We start from the raw sequence: 15,297 nt of genomic DNA, 5'->3' as shown, positions 1-15,297 counted from the left end.
AATCCAGGGGGGGCGGATGGTGGAATGAATTTGGGACAGAGGGCGTTTCCTCCTCTTCCCTTGGTTTATTGACACCTTGCTTTGTAGCTCAGATGTGCAGGTGATCCTGCAAGCACTTCCATGACATGCTAGCATGTGCCTTTTGCAGCTTTTCTGAAAGGATATCCATAATTCCTGTTGCAACAATGTTAGAATTTTAGAAAGTTATGATTTAAAACAAAATTCAGCCACTACCAAGAGTTTTTTAGTAGCATGAGTACAAACTCAGCAACTGATTTTATTGATCTGCTCAAGTAAGGCATTTAGAGAAATAGAACACCTAAGACCAAAAAACCTATAGAATGAGACATTAATAGTTAAATTTTGTTCTTTTCCTATAGAAAACTCACAGTAATATACTCGGGGGATTTAACATATTGTCAGTCACAGTTGTGAATAAGAAATTTCTATTTTAAATCTTCAGTAGACCATATTTAGTAATTTGAAGAGCAGACCATGCATAATAACTGTTGTCCACTTCAGGAATTATCTGAATCCCCAGTAAAGAATAGTTTTATTTTAGTCTTATATAAAAAGGCAGACTTAATAGCTGACATAATACTTGACTATTTCACAAAGTTAAATGTTAATTGGGAAAGAATTGTGTGAGATGTGACCACTCACATCTAATGTTTATTACAGTGATGAAAATTGCTACTGGTCTCCAGGATGAACAGATACATTAGGTTTTATAATTGTCTCTCTGTCAGTAGGCAGAATTCACAAGGACTGTTTAAGGTGCTTGGATGAAAAAGCTTATAGGGTGTTCCTACAGTATAAAAGACAAATATTGCATGTACATCATGTACCACCTTTTCTGTTTTGTGCCTCAGCTTCCCTGTGAAGTCTGCTAGATCCCAAGTAGAAAGATAAATTTCAATTTAACAATCTTTTCCCAGCCCTCTCCCTTCCCAGAAGAATTCTTTGTCATGTATATGTTGTCTTTTGATCCAGGTTGTATTTGCAGTGTTTCTCCAATGTGGTTGTTGATAAAGGAATAATAAATACTATTTATGTGCTGTCCTCATAGTTGACAGTTCAGTACTGTTGAAGCATCATGTGCCACTGATGGATAATATAAATTCTCATCTCTTTGCAGGTAAATGGTATTCCTGAGGAAAGAAAACTAACAGAAGCAATGAATTTGTAATCAAAGAAGGCAGCAAATTGTCTCACTTTCTTATTTGTTCTGGTTGATGCATGAGTTTTTCTGGTGTATATTGTGCATGCCCACAGTATTATGATGCTTTCAGTGCCAGGAGTACAATCACTTCCATATAACTGATGTACTGTATCCTTTTGTACTTTGGACATTTTTGACAATTTGTAAACACTGATAACTTTTTATATTTGTTACATTCAGGAAGTAATCTTTAATGTATATATATACATACATATATATATATATATATATATATATATATATATATATATATATATATATGTATGTATGTATATATATATATATATGTATTAATAAATATCAAGCTTTATTCTGTCTTGTGATCTCTCCTGAAAGTTTTAACAGGGAAATCAAAACTTCAAAGGATTTCAGAATGTTAATGGGATGATATAATTGCCTAACATTTGCACAGGAAAAGAAGTAGTGTACAAGCATGAAAACTTGTGCAACATGATAAGGCTCTGAAATAGTATTGCACATATATTAGGTATTAATTTTTTAGAGATTACCAAATATAATGAGCAAAGTTATTTTTGGAAAGTAAATAAAGAAATAGCCCCCCAGAGAAAGTAACTAAAACTTTTCATGATAAAAATTGGGTTTCTGTTCTTTTAACAGATATTTATGCTATTTCAAAACTTGTAAGCAATAAAGCATTTAAAATCTGTCCATTCATTCACCTGGTTATATTAGAAGAAACTGTTACAAGCTATTAGGCAAAAATTAATGTCTGCAAATAAGCAAGGGTTTAATTTGGTACAGTAAACCTGGACTAACTCTTTAAAAACACTCTTTAAATTTTTTTGTGGTATTCACAATAAAGAGCCCCAGTGCTGTTTATTTTTTATATCCTCCACATTTTTTTCTTTTTGGAGCACAAACTGTTGTAGGAGAATTATTTATCCAGTAAACCAGGGATAACATTTTCACATCTTAAAAAGGACTTAATTAAAGGCATACTTTGCTGGGAAGTGGTTTCTTTGAGAGGCATTTGTCCATGCAGCTGAAGCTTAATAATATATGGACTTGGCTAAAAGGATTTGAACTGGGGTTTCCATGTTTTTCAATAGACAACTATAATTCATCTACTGACACTTTTCACCAGCTTTTAAATGAATTTCTGATGCTTCTTTAAATCTTCAATTTAAGGACATCATAGAGGACTTCAGGGTCTGCAGCTGTAACAGCTGACTCCAACAGTTTTTGGGGTTTTACCTCAAAGCATGGCATTGTTTTAAGCTGACACTTATGCTTTGTCTTTTTTCTGTAATATTTTCTCTTTCAGAAGCTGTATGCTCATCAGGACATTGCATTGTAAGCAGAAAACTGCGTCTGCTTTAAAATTGCCAAGTGCTGGCTACATTTTCTTAGCTGAGGTTCCTGAAGTCTCTGCTAAGAGAAATTTGAGTAATTTTGGAATTTAAGACTGAGGATAAAAGGAATCTGTACAATGAGGTCATTTTGTAAAAAGACCAAAGTAGTTGCTCTTGGTTTTGTGGTTTTTGGTTTGTTTGTCTTTGTTTTTCTCTTTTTACAGTTATGACCCAGTTCTGTCAAAACACAGAACCTTAATTTACATTAATTTTTAAGCATCAATGATGTGTTTGTGGGCTCAGACCTGAATGCAGGATTTCAGCAGAGAACAAATCCTGAGCTGCTTTTTATACTAATTTTGAGCACCAATTATGATCACTGTGGCAGCAAAGTAGAGATAAGCAGTGCTCAGTACATGGTACCTACTTGTATATTGTCAAACCTTCAGTATCAGTTTACAAAGCTGTTCTGCATGCTCAGCACAGCCCACAGCACGTGGCAGCAAATCCTGCTGGTGGCTGTTAGACCAGGAGAGGTAGCTCAAGCTACAGGCATTCAAGCTGAGAAATTCAAGGCAGTTCCTGAAACAGTTGGAATAAAGAGCCATTCCTACTCACTTTTCGAGTGGCATCCATCATGCCTTCCTACCTCATCCAAAAGATGCCAGGAAAGAGACTTCACCAGTAAATCAGCCTCCTCAGAGACACCCCCTTCTTTCCAGCAGCTTGGATGGTTATCAATGAAAAGCAAATCACAAAACTGCACACTGAGGTTTACAGTAAATTAAACATTTTCATCTCTTAACCAAGCTGTAAAAAAAATTCAATCAGCATTTGGCTTCTATTAGTTTATACTAGTATTTTCAGATGTATCAGCTGTCAGTGTTTTGAAACCAAAATGAATGGAATGGATTTTAAATAATGATTTTTAATGCACCGTAAGATTAAAGTTTGTAAATAATTCTGGGTGTGGATTATAGTAATTTCTGATAATTCCAGGATGACATGACAATCAATGGATCTACCAGTTGAGCTGCTCCCACCTTATTTGTATTAATGTAACAGTGTCAATATATTTAAGGAAATAAATTGTTACATATGTGCATAAAGAATTCGTTTGTAGCAGTGCAGGCTCCACCTATTTTGGAAAGAATCTAATGATGTAGGCCACTTGGGTATTAAGAATACCTGAACTATTTTATGATCGAAATCTTCATTTATCTGAGGTAAGTTTAATAACAAATTATTTATTTTTAATTATTAAAACAATTACTATGAAACATAGATTTATAAAGCTGGTTAAAGACACTTAATGGCTAAAGAATTAGTAATAATTAAGACAGTAAATTCACAGCCTCTTTTAACATTATATGATGGCAATATGAATGGATATTGTATTAAGTTGCAACCAAATTAAACAGAAAGCCCAACACATCTCTTTGTACATACATGAAATGTATGATCTAATAAAATGGAAAACACAAAGTAGTGAAGTTGTTGCCTGATTATTTTACAAAAGGGTGCCTGAACAACATTGTTACAGCTTTTAATGTTCCAGCCACAATACTGCATGGTTGGATCTGAGACCTGGGGCAGAGCTAATGGTTCAGGGTTTGTTTAACTGGGGACAATGCCTAAACAGATATCCTAACTGGACAGGAGGGAGAGGATTTCCTGCACTTAATATCTAAAGTGGACACTGAACTGTGTATCTCCCTGATGATAAAATCAGGAGTTTTCGAGAACAGAATCACAGAATATGCTGAGTTGGGAAAGGGACTCATCAAGATCATTGAGTCCAGCTCCCAGCCCTGCACATGACCATCCCCAAGGGTCACACCAAGTGCCTGAGAGCATTGTCCAAACACTTCTTGGACTCTGGTAGCTTTGGTGCTGTGACTACTTCCCTGGGGAGACTGTTCAACCACCCTCTGGGTGAAGAACCGTTTCTGCTACCAGCCTGAACCTCCTGACACAACTTCAGGCCAGCTCCTTGTGTCTTGCTTGTCATTGGTTACAAGATAAAAGAGATTGGTACTTCCTTTGCTTAAGGAGCCCCTTCTACTGAGAGTGGGATTTAAGTAGCTCAAGTAAAATCTAAATTCCATAACTCAATCAAGTCTTCAAGATGGGCTTGATTTCTTGATGTTGCCACCAAAGAAAAGCCGAGTCAGTTCCTCTGCTTTCCTGCAAAGCTCTGCTGCAGAGTTCCTGGCAAGGAAAAGTGTCTGATGCCTCCACTGTGGAGTTCTGCTGAGAGCCCCTGAGCTCCAGGCTGGCTTTGGCTGCTGGAGCTGGAATTTCATCAGAGCAGGGTCAGTGCCATTTAGTGCAGAGCAATTTCTGCACTGCATCTGCCTTAGTTTGTGATACAGTGAACTGCAGTGCAGCTAGAGACAAGCAATAGAGAGTTGTTACTTAAATGATGCTGGTCCCATTACAAAAATAAAGCATCCACAGCAATTTTATTTAATGTTTAAATTACTTCATATTTTTACATAACCTGAAAAGAAAATATATTTATCCCACATACAGTAATAGTAAACAAGTGCATTATTTCAAACATTAAAAATAAATCTTTTAACCAAGTCTGTACAACAGATAAATAGAGTTATATCTACAATAGTTATGTTGTGAAGAACAAAACAAAAATTATCCCTCAAGCTCACAGTTCCCTGTTGCTCATAATACTGGCATAGATGAAGGTTATGCTTGCTATTCCCCACTATGGTGTCCATGTACACTCTTTCCTTCAGTCACTCAAATGTATTGATCAATGAGGTTAAATTCCCAAGCACTGGAAGTAATATGCACACAGCTGAGTATCTTTTCAGTATCTTGAAAACAGCTGGCAGGCTTAGTAAAACTGCTGAATTTGGGAGAAGTGAATGATTTCTTTTTTGTTTTTTGTGATGAATGACTGCTCGTTCTTTCAAATAAACTGTTCTCCACCACACACGAAAAAATAAAAATTGAAGTAATTATTTTCATAAATTCGTTTTGCATTCATTCATGGCTGCAAGATTGAATTCAATGTTTTACCTGGGATAAGAACAAGAACATGCATGTGACAGTATATATGGTACAAATTAGGATTCATGTTGTTCATTATCATACATAATTGCACATATGCTTGGAAAATAATATTGCTCTCATGTTTTTGACTGCTAACAAATAATCAGAAGAAGAATAAAATGAAAAAGCAACCAGAGGTCAAACTATTACTTGAACAAAACCCACAACCAACCAAGAAATGTCCATAACTTCACTGATTAGTAGAATGTAAACAACAGCTTGCCACTGCCACACTGAAGAACTGTTTCTTTCAATTTTAAGTTTTTTCCTAAAGGAAAAAATTAGTTAGAAAGATTGGGCACTCCCAAAAAGGATGGGAAAAAAGTTTTCTCCAGACAGCTCCAATCTCATTTTACTTGTAATTCTGAGACTCAACCATCTTCACGCAACAAAGTCGACCACTCAATCCCTGCTGCTCATGATGCCAACCGACTGACTTGCATCCTCTTAAATGAAAATGATATTACAGCATAGAATATGGCACTCTAGTGCTGAGGTCCCTAGTGAGACCTAATTCAAGGTCACCTACAAACACAGGGAGAGGGTCAAAGATCACCGTTCCCCTAAGATCTGATCAAGTGGATATGATGGGATTTCATCTGACTGAAAAAGGTTGGAGGGTCTTCCAGAATTTTCCCATCTTGAACTGAGTCTCTGAATTTTCATTTGTTTGTTCACTGGGATTGTACACAGAACTACACACAGTTAAATGAATTAGTGAAAAAATTTATGAAAAAGCAAACAATTCTAGGAAGAAAACCCAAATTCTCTTTATAAAAAAAAATTTGTTTCTGAATTCACCATATTTGCTGAACTCAAATTTCTAAAAAAACCCTCATAAAGTATTATGTAAACTTGTATATAATCTTCATCCACTGAATTGATTACTTTTTACTTCCACATACCAAGGGTTTCATATAACATGTATTACTATTTCCACCCCAAACACTATTTTCTAACCAGCAAATTACCACTTTGCTCAAGCACTGCCCTGGTCGGGCTGCCTCGGCGGCGGTTCCAGCGCGGTTCCGGCGGCTCCCGGCCGTGCTGGGCGCGCTCCTTGCCGAGGAGGCAGCGCCTGCTCCGCGTGGCGGGCGCTGGAACAGCAGCGCCAGCGCAGCCCCTGGCCCTGGGCTCAGCCAGCGCCGGCTGAACTCCGTGACGTGCCCGCGATACTGCTCAACCACTGCACCGCCTCGTGCCTCGTTTCAACAGATATGTAAACAGAAACAAACATCCAGTAGAAAAGACTCATTTTCACATGCAATTCTGTACAGTGCACTCTTGTTTCTCAGATTATTTGAGAAGGCTATTTCCACACAAAATATGTACATTTCCACTATATACATTTTCCACATGTTTAATTTAAATGTCTTCTTGTACCTCCAGTTGAGAAGTTTTGTTCAGGCAGACACAAAGTAAACCCGAAGAATGTTTCCAAGTTAATGCCTTGGCTGATCTTGCATTGCTGAGAAGAAGTGTAGTCCAGAAAAAAATCCAGCTATGCATAGCAACCTTTTCAGCAGAGTTGAGTTATCTTTAGGAACCACAATCTGTGCTAGATCATTAGTGATCTGAGAAATCTCATGTGCCACGCACACAAATATGAAAGTGCTGACAAGAACGTTAAACATTGGATATCCAGGAATGAGCACCAAGATCCCCTTTGTGTCTGCTGCCAGCCAAATATGGTATTGGCAAATGAAGAGCTAAAAGAAAAAAAAAAGTGTTTACCAGTACTTTCATATGTAAATATTTTTACTTACAAAAACCCATAGAATTATTACTATTGCATCAACTGACACGCTACTGCTTAAGTTGAAAGCTGTTTTCCACATGACTTTGCTACAGAACAAAACCATGAGCTTGTTAAATCACACGGGGTTTGCTTGGCCCTAAACCAATTTCAGCTCAGGGGAGCATTGGATACATTGGACACATCAGAGCAGGGAAGAATCTGCCTCCCCCAGTTACTGTCTCTCTCATGAGGCTCTGAACTGTCATGCCTGCAAATAATAGAGAATGCTTCACCTGCTGATGAATGAACAGCTCCCTGGAGCTGATCAGCACCTAAAACCCACCAGGAAGTAGAAGATTGAAATGTGATCCTTTAAAAAACCCACAAAATCCTGTACCCCATATACACTGTATTGCAAAGAGTTTCTCCTAGAAATATATTTTACCAAAAAATGTCATATTTAATATCACTAAATAGCAAATAAAATAGGAAGCAAGAAAATTCCTACTGTTTCAAAATATGCACTCAATGGAACAAAGTAACACTTGCATTAAGAAGGGGTTTATTTGTAATGGTACATTTCTTTATTAGTCACAAAAAGCTTTCTAGGGCAAACACGTTTATAAGTGTTCTTACACTAGTAAGTAAAATTCATGCAAATTCTTCAACTGGCCTAAATTTTTATCTTCCAACTGCACAAACCTCACAGCATGCTCTAGCATTTAATCCCCACTCCCACCACCTTAAATCACCCCATCCCCTAAAACAGCACAAGAATGAAGCTTGCTACTGTGAGACTGCTATTCAGCCACCATTCTTAAGTGCAACAAAAGCTATAATGCTAAAAGAGGTCAATCATGACAGCATGGTATTTAGTAGGCCAATAAATGTTTTCTCTATGTTATAGTTCAATCTAGACAATAACCACCTAACACCACCTTACATTTCTAAGTTTTAATTGACTGTACTTCTGGTCATTCTACTTACCTCTAAAGAAATTTTGCCGAACCAGGCGAAGAATGAGCTATACACAGATCGGACATATCCGGGAATGTTCCTGATGAGGATGAAAGCTAAAATCTTTGGTTTCAAAAAAAAAGAAAAGGTACATCAAAGAAAGTGACTGAGGATGACAAACCAAACAAACACATAAAAGGTGTATCCATTTTCACTGCACTAAGTGCATCATGCATTAAAATTTCTTTAAAAGCCAATAAAAATATAAACCAAACAAAAATCCATGTAGTTTATACTTAACAAAGTAGGTATTGAAACTAAAAATATTATACACAAATGCTTACAGCATAGCAGGTCACATTTGCATCTCCAGTAGAATCATGGCCTTGATGCTGACAGGTGTTACTACATGCCTCCTAGGCATAGTCACAAAACATGTAACACCATGCCAGCCTAAAGTAAAGATGGCCACAAATTTGAGTTAACCCTCAATTTTTAAAGAGAGGGTGTCAAGATGGACAAAATAATATTAAAAATTAATATTATCCCTCTTGCTGCCCCTCAAGAGAGCAGGACAAAATAATGAGAAAAGAAACAGGTCACAGGATGAGACAGCTGGGGTGTAGTGGGGCAGGGCACACAGCAAGAGGAACATCTAAATTGAAGAAAACCACATGCATGGCTCTGTGGCCCACATCTCCTCTGTCTGGAAGTGACTACAGTGTCCCATAGTTTGCTTCCTACACTAATACCTCACAAACACTCCTGCTTTTCTCCACCTTTCTTCTCTTCCACAGCTTTATTCTTTTCCACTGCTATGCAAATGGTGAAAAGTTGGGTCTGGATTTAAATGGTGCATATGAAACCTACACTAAGGACATCCAGATAAATCAAAACCACAATCACAGTGTGCAATTTCAGGGCTTAAAGGCAATGAAAAACTGACTAATGTTGTTAAACTCTTTTTCACTTTCAGACATGGGGACAAAGCTCAATATCTGACATTCCATGCAAAAGCACAAATATATTTAAAACAATTTTTAAAAAACCTCAAATAAGAACAGACTAGATTCTATCACAGTACTCAAAAAGGACTAATAATTACCTGCACCACAGAAACAGAAGGATGTAGCTCATTGCACTCTGTCTTGTTTTTACAGCTACTAGCCCAAATAGAGTAGGTCTAAAAGATATTAAAAAATTAGTCTGTGTAGCAATTATATGGACATATAAAAATGAAACAAGAGCATGATATTTTGAATTGTTTTAGCATTAGTAGGTTCACTAAGACATGGGACACTAACAGAAAAAACCTACATGACTTAACCTTTGTGTTTCTTTCAAATTCTTCTGTGCAACTAATGAATACTTATCTGATGAGTAATTCTTAATACAATTTTTTTCATCAAAAATAGACAAGCAATCAAGTGTGAAGAGCTGTGTTATCTACCATGTTATTTTTATGATCCAATTTTCTTTTAAGCTTTGAAATAATCTTTGAAAGAGTAATGGTGTTTTCATCTACATCTGACTGAACAGAAAATATTTTAGTGAGTAGATAGGTAGGGCTGTACAGAAAAATCCAAGTAAAATATCTCCAGATAAAGATTTGATTTTTCAAGGTTTGTTAGATAATACTGACTAAACAAAAACTTCAGAAAGTTATTTTTCAGATATTTACAAACCTGATTATACTAGGTTATAATAGATACTTACCAAAAAGGACACAATTGAAATAAATAATAAAACATTTGAAACTCTGTTGGAGAAAAGAGGATCTCCTTTTCCTTCTGATATCATCTGATGTTTCTGCAATGCCAGATATATAAAAGCAAACAGCATCCCATGAAAAACCACCTGTAAAAGACAAATAGAATGCAATTTATATTTCATGGCTTTTACAAGTACTTCAGGTATAAACTCTTACTAGAAATGCTACCAGATAAAAGTAGTTTTAAAGCTATGTTTCAAAAGGTCCTTGCCCAGATTTACTGAAGCAAATGAAACCAGACTTTCTGGTTTTATGACACGAGATAGTCATAAATTTAATTTTTAACTCAACTCAAAACCTACAAATAAAGAACGTTTACTAATGCTTCAGAGAGCATTACAGACAAGACAATTAAATTTCAAGAAGCTTTCAAGTATCTACTATCCCCTCTGCAATCTATGTCACCACTGAAAAGGCTTTCTCTGGGAAAATCCACAAGTCTCTGGCTTTCTCCCACACTGTCAGGTAAAAACATTCAAGAAGCAGGACAAGTGCTTCCCTCTCTCACATGCACAATTCTTCAACTGAGTGTTTTAGGATCTTATGCCAAGTTCTCATCAGCTGGCAACATGAGGCCATTTCAGGCCCACACAGTGCTTGTCCTCTGTACTTCTTTTGAGCTCTGCTCTTCAGCAGCACCACCCAGCTCACAGTGCTCACAGAAGGCAGCAGTGAGCGTGGGCTCCCAGGCAGGGTGTGACAATGCTCTGGCACCCACACTGCCCCAGGGGGACACAGGTGGGACCAATCCCATTAAGGGTAAACTCAGCACTTAAAGGCTTCCATCTTAGAAACTCCACTCACCTTTGCCAAGAAGGAAAGGAAAAAAGACCAATATCTCCCTGTTCTATTCCCCCCCATTGCAGAGTCAATAACTGGAACGAAAGCACTTTCCCAATGGAAAACAATTTAAAAATGGGTACAAGAGTAGTCTGGTTTGGGCACCAAACCCTGATTTTAATGTTTCATGTGTTACCTTAAAAGAAATATATCCTTAATTGATACAGCTTCCAAAAAGTATTATTAAAAAAGCTACCACAATAATTTTCCTTGTCTTTCAACAGCCTGAAGTGCTACAGGTGTTAAATTTTCACAGTAAAATTTTTGAGAAAAGACAGATCTAGGATACTTGATACTTAATTTTTTTTTAATCCAGAAGCAAATAAATAAACCTCCATCTTTTAAGCAGGGCTTAGATAGACATTTGCAGTACTAAAGTGGGTACAGCTTTGTCTTTTATTAAACACTGGGGCAAACTCCTGTTTTCTCTGGAGGGCAGGAAAACAACCCTCCCTCTACCCACAAATCAAAACATACATTTAAAAGACAAGTAAAAATTCATGCAAATGTTACATACATAGCGATCCAGCTTCCACCTAAACCACCACTCATAGACATTCCCATTCAGTTCAAAACACTTGGACAATGGCCAAAATGAAAATATCTTCTCAAATGCACCCTGTAAAAGACAAACATGGAAAAAGCATTAACGCTGACGTCAACTGTATTTACTAAATTTAAATCAGTAACACGTTTAATATTATTCTACCCTTATTTCACTAGCTACATGGCACTGGAAAAACAACAGGGCTCCTTAGAAGTCTTTCCCCCACAAAAGGAAATGTGAAAGGGAAAAGGGAAAGGGAAAGGGAAAGGGAAAAAGGAAAAAACTTCTTCACATGAGAGAGAGCTTGACTTTTGCTTCCCCTTAAGGTATTTGCATGCCTTCCATTTTGTACTGCCCCTCACAGGGAGAGATCCACTAACAGGTTGTGATAAGGAATGCGCACTCCAAGACTACAGTTCAACAGGCTGAAAACCAGTGAGGGATTAAAACCACACAACTCCCCTGTAAGATCCTGGAGAGACAAACTCTACCCTGACTTCTTTCGTCAGCTGTACTTATAGCATGCAGGGAGTTGATAATTTAGCCTGAGAACCAATCTTTTGGTTCTCAACACAGAACTTCATTATCACCGTATCACCATATGCATCCCCATATGCTGGCAAAACCCAGTAACTCTAACATGAAAAAACCCCACCCCAAACCCAAAGCATAGGCCCTTGCATTTGCTGCATTCACAGTAGTACATTGAAAATACTTCAAGCATAACAAACCAATGAGTAAGACACACAGTTGTGGGTTTTTCCAGCACGCAAAGCTATTCAAATATGAGAAATCAAAAGGTTCATTTTTTTTTCTTCTGTATTTATGATACTGGAGCAAATATACAAGTTATGAGCACATCAAAAACTAAAGAGAGGTAATAATATACTCTTAGGTCATTAAGGATAAATATAGCCAGGATTTACAAACCTGAGAATATGACAGAAAATATATACATGTCAGTAAGCAAATCAGTTTCAGCAGTAAACCAAAGTGCCACAGGCAGCTCCCTGAGGAAAAAATAAATTAATCATTACACTGTCATTAATTTTTCAACAGCAAGCCCCAGGACACATTAAGTAATAATTGCCAATTATTTAGTGTAGCTATGCTTTGTAATAGATCCATTCATAAATAAATGTTCAAATACTGCCAGCAATATTTTATCACTATCTACATTTAAATTTTACTTTAGGCCATTAAAATAAACATTCACAGCAACTAAAAATCTAAAAAGTTTTGAGCCTAAACTAAGCCTCACTTCTAAGACAGTAACAAAATACATAAAGAAGAGAATTTAGGTGTTCAGACAGAAGCACTGTTTTAAAACCTCTGCTTTCCCAAACACTCTGCACAGGCAGTCCTTATTCCAGGTGAGTGTAAATAAACACATACATAAAAATGCCTTCCTTTTGTCATGTGAAACAAGTGAATATTATTACTTTGAGATACCAGTTTTACTCCAAAGTTCAACTGCAGGTCATTAAGGATAAACATCTTGTTGAAACAAGCCTGAGAAACTACTCCTCAAAGCTGTCAACAAAGCTCTAGCCAAACCTCAGCATTGCAACAGAGATCATCTCCCCCTCCAACCATATAAATTGGCAGCTGTAAAGAGGATCATAAACAACTGAAAGCTATCATTGAAAGATTTTCCAGTTTCACAGTACACTATTGCTCCAAAGTACACAAGAGTAATTTCTCTGTTTCTTGAAGAAAAGTGCCATTGTAGGAAAAAAAAGAAAAAAAAAAAAAGAAAAAAAAAAAGGAAGATAAGGAAGATATTTGCCTTTGAGATAGCTTGTAAAACTACTGAAGTGTATTTCTGCAGCATCTATTCCTGGTATATATTCAGTATATTTCATGGTCATATCTTCAGGCTATAAAATGGGGATATTCTTCCATCAATAGGGAATGAGGATTTAAGGCTCTTAAGGTATTAGTTCTAATTTAAGCAAATTAAATAACATGCATTTATGACATGCTTTACAGCTTTTTAATGAATTGCAACACATAAACTGGGATTTCGCTTCCATTTTTATTTAAAATATTTGTACCACAAGACATACTTCTGATAGCTCATTTAATCTAAGATACTAGGATAGCAAGCCCCTATGCTCTTATTTGGCCAGCTAAGGCAGAACTGGTGCTCAAGATGGACAGACACCTTGGCAACACAGAACGAGAAAGTCTAAACACTCCCTGCTCACACTGCACCCAGCGCACGACAGCCACCGCCCCAGCCCCAGCAAGCACAGACAGTGCAACCTATGGTTTTCATTTCCATCCACTAAAATAACAATTCTTGTAAAACACATTCCTGATGATCAAAACCTACTAAAAAGTATTCTAATCTGACTGTAACCAGAGGCAGAGTTTAGTCATCAGCTGTTATATTTTTCAACTGACCTAATTCACCTATGACAAACTGTATTTCTGTGAGCAGCTGTTTAGCATATTTTGACTAACAAAGAGACTGAGATCTACTAACAATGCCATTTCTGTATGATTATTATTATAATAACATACATGTTTTATAGCAGAAAGAAAAAAAGAAATCTTACCATTTGCTTTCTTCTGGACAATCTGAGGCCATACAGCTAAGGTGGCATAAATGATCATAAACCAGACAGTGACTAATGGCACAAAATAGTAGAATTGGTAAGGTCGGTCCATCACTATGCACAGTACCACAACCAAGAAATTGAGACGAAATAAAACCTGGGGGGTGTCAGAGGAGAGAAGACAGAGGATATGTAAACTGGGAGGCAAAGCTGAGAAAGATGAGGACATGTTCCTTTAGCACTGTACAAAAATATCTATGTACTTTACATTGAAACATGAACAAAGTAGCACAGGGAACATCAGCAGGGCAATGTGAGACTGATTATGTGGTTCTGGACCTGTCCTACCTTGACCTGCTTGGGTAAAGATTGTGATGAAAATAAGGTTAATCCTATCTGACTATTTCCCAGGCTGGGGACCAAGTACTCTAGTTGCTGGATGCTGTTAATGTCTCTCTTTTTTCCCCCCAGAAGCTATCTTGGCTAGTTCATTTAGAGCCAGGGTAATGCCATCATCAGGCTGTAAATGTACATTTAATAAGCACAATGATCTGAGTTACAGGACAATTTAAGACCTAATAGCAATAAAAGATACGCATTAGAAAAAAATTAAAGTACTACAGCATATGCTGCAAAACCTAGGAGGAAAGCCACAAAACCAGTTATGTTGTCCAGTGTTGTTATGGTGTGAAAATTATTTTTCTTTATTAATGAATGTAGGCTCCAATACACTGTCTTTGGAAGCCCACCTGGCTCATTACTTACATATTGCTATATACTGTAAATTGCTACTGCAGTGGAAACTCCATTGCTATTTACTACTGTAATTTCAGAGTGTACATAATTACATTTTTTACATTTTAAGTATCATTTATATGGTTTAAGTTTGTATTAGATAAACACTACCAATTAAACAGCTCATATTACATAGACACAACAGCCATTTTTATTGTTTAAACCTTGGTTAAGTGATCTTATATTTAATAATATCACATTATTTAGACAGTATGGATATATTATGGATATTTTGCCATCTGAAAAATTTATTTATAAAAATAGTAGGGAAATATTCTTACCTGACACACTCTGTATACACCAAAGTCCCCTTTAATCCAAAAATATGAGAAGTGCCCATAACCTGTTTGAAACAGATACGCAGCAACCAGAACGCGAATGTGCATGTACACAGGCAAAAACTGTCGAGAAAAATAAAGTACCTTTTATAAATGTCCAGGAAAATATTTTTTGCTTTCCTTTTGCTCCCTCTCTT

General features: G+C 36.8%; 2 protein-coding genes across 2 annotated transcripts in view; one reads left to right on the top strand and one right to left on the bottom strand.

Moving 5' to 3' along the window:
• The window catches only part of SGCE (sarcoglycan epsilon), a 31,409-nt gene extending 27,386 nt beyond the window's left edge, over window positions 1-4,023 (top strand). The window contains 1 exon segment of the mRNA XM_054628122.2: window positions 1,139-4,023. Coding sequence (XP_054484097.2) covers window positions 1,139-1,189 — 51 coding nt within the window. The 3' untranslated portion in view covers window positions 1,190-4,023.
• Window positions 4,024-4,981: 958 nt separating this feature from the next.
• Window positions 4,982-15,297, bottom strand: part of CASD1 (CAS1 domain sialic acid O acetyltransferase 1) — a 28,712-nt gene continuing 18,396 nt past the window's right edge. Inside the window, exons 11-18 of the mRNA XM_054628084.2 lie at window positions 15,104-15,223; window positions 14,028-14,184; window positions 12,394-12,473; window positions 11,434-11,535; window positions 10,022-10,162; window positions 9,411-9,488; window positions 8,336-8,428; window positions 4,982-7,319 (exon numbers count right to left, since the gene is read on the bottom strand). Coding sequence (XP_054484059.1) covers window positions 7,053-7,319; window positions 8,336-8,428; window positions 9,411-9,488; window positions 10,022-10,162; window positions 11,434-11,535; window positions 12,394-12,473; window positions 14,028-14,184; window positions 15,104-15,223 — 1,038 coding nt within the window. The 3' untranslated portion in view covers window positions 4,982-7,052. The remainder of the gene's footprint in view (window positions 7,320-8,335; window positions 8,429-9,410; window positions 9,489-10,021; window positions 10,163-11,433; window positions 11,536-12,393; window positions 12,474-14,027; window positions 14,185-15,103; window positions 15,224-15,297) is intronic.

This window comes from Agelaius phoeniceus, chromosome 1, assembly GCF_051311805.1.
Source record: "Agelaius phoeniceus isolate bAgePho1 chromosome 1, bAgePho1.hap1, whole genome shotgun sequence".
Lineage (NCBI taxonomy): Eukaryota > Metazoa > Chordata > Aves > Passeriformes > Icteridae > Agelaius > Agelaius phoeniceus.
Note: the sequence above shows the minus strand (reverse complement) of the source record. Positions and strands in the feature narration are given on the sequence as shown.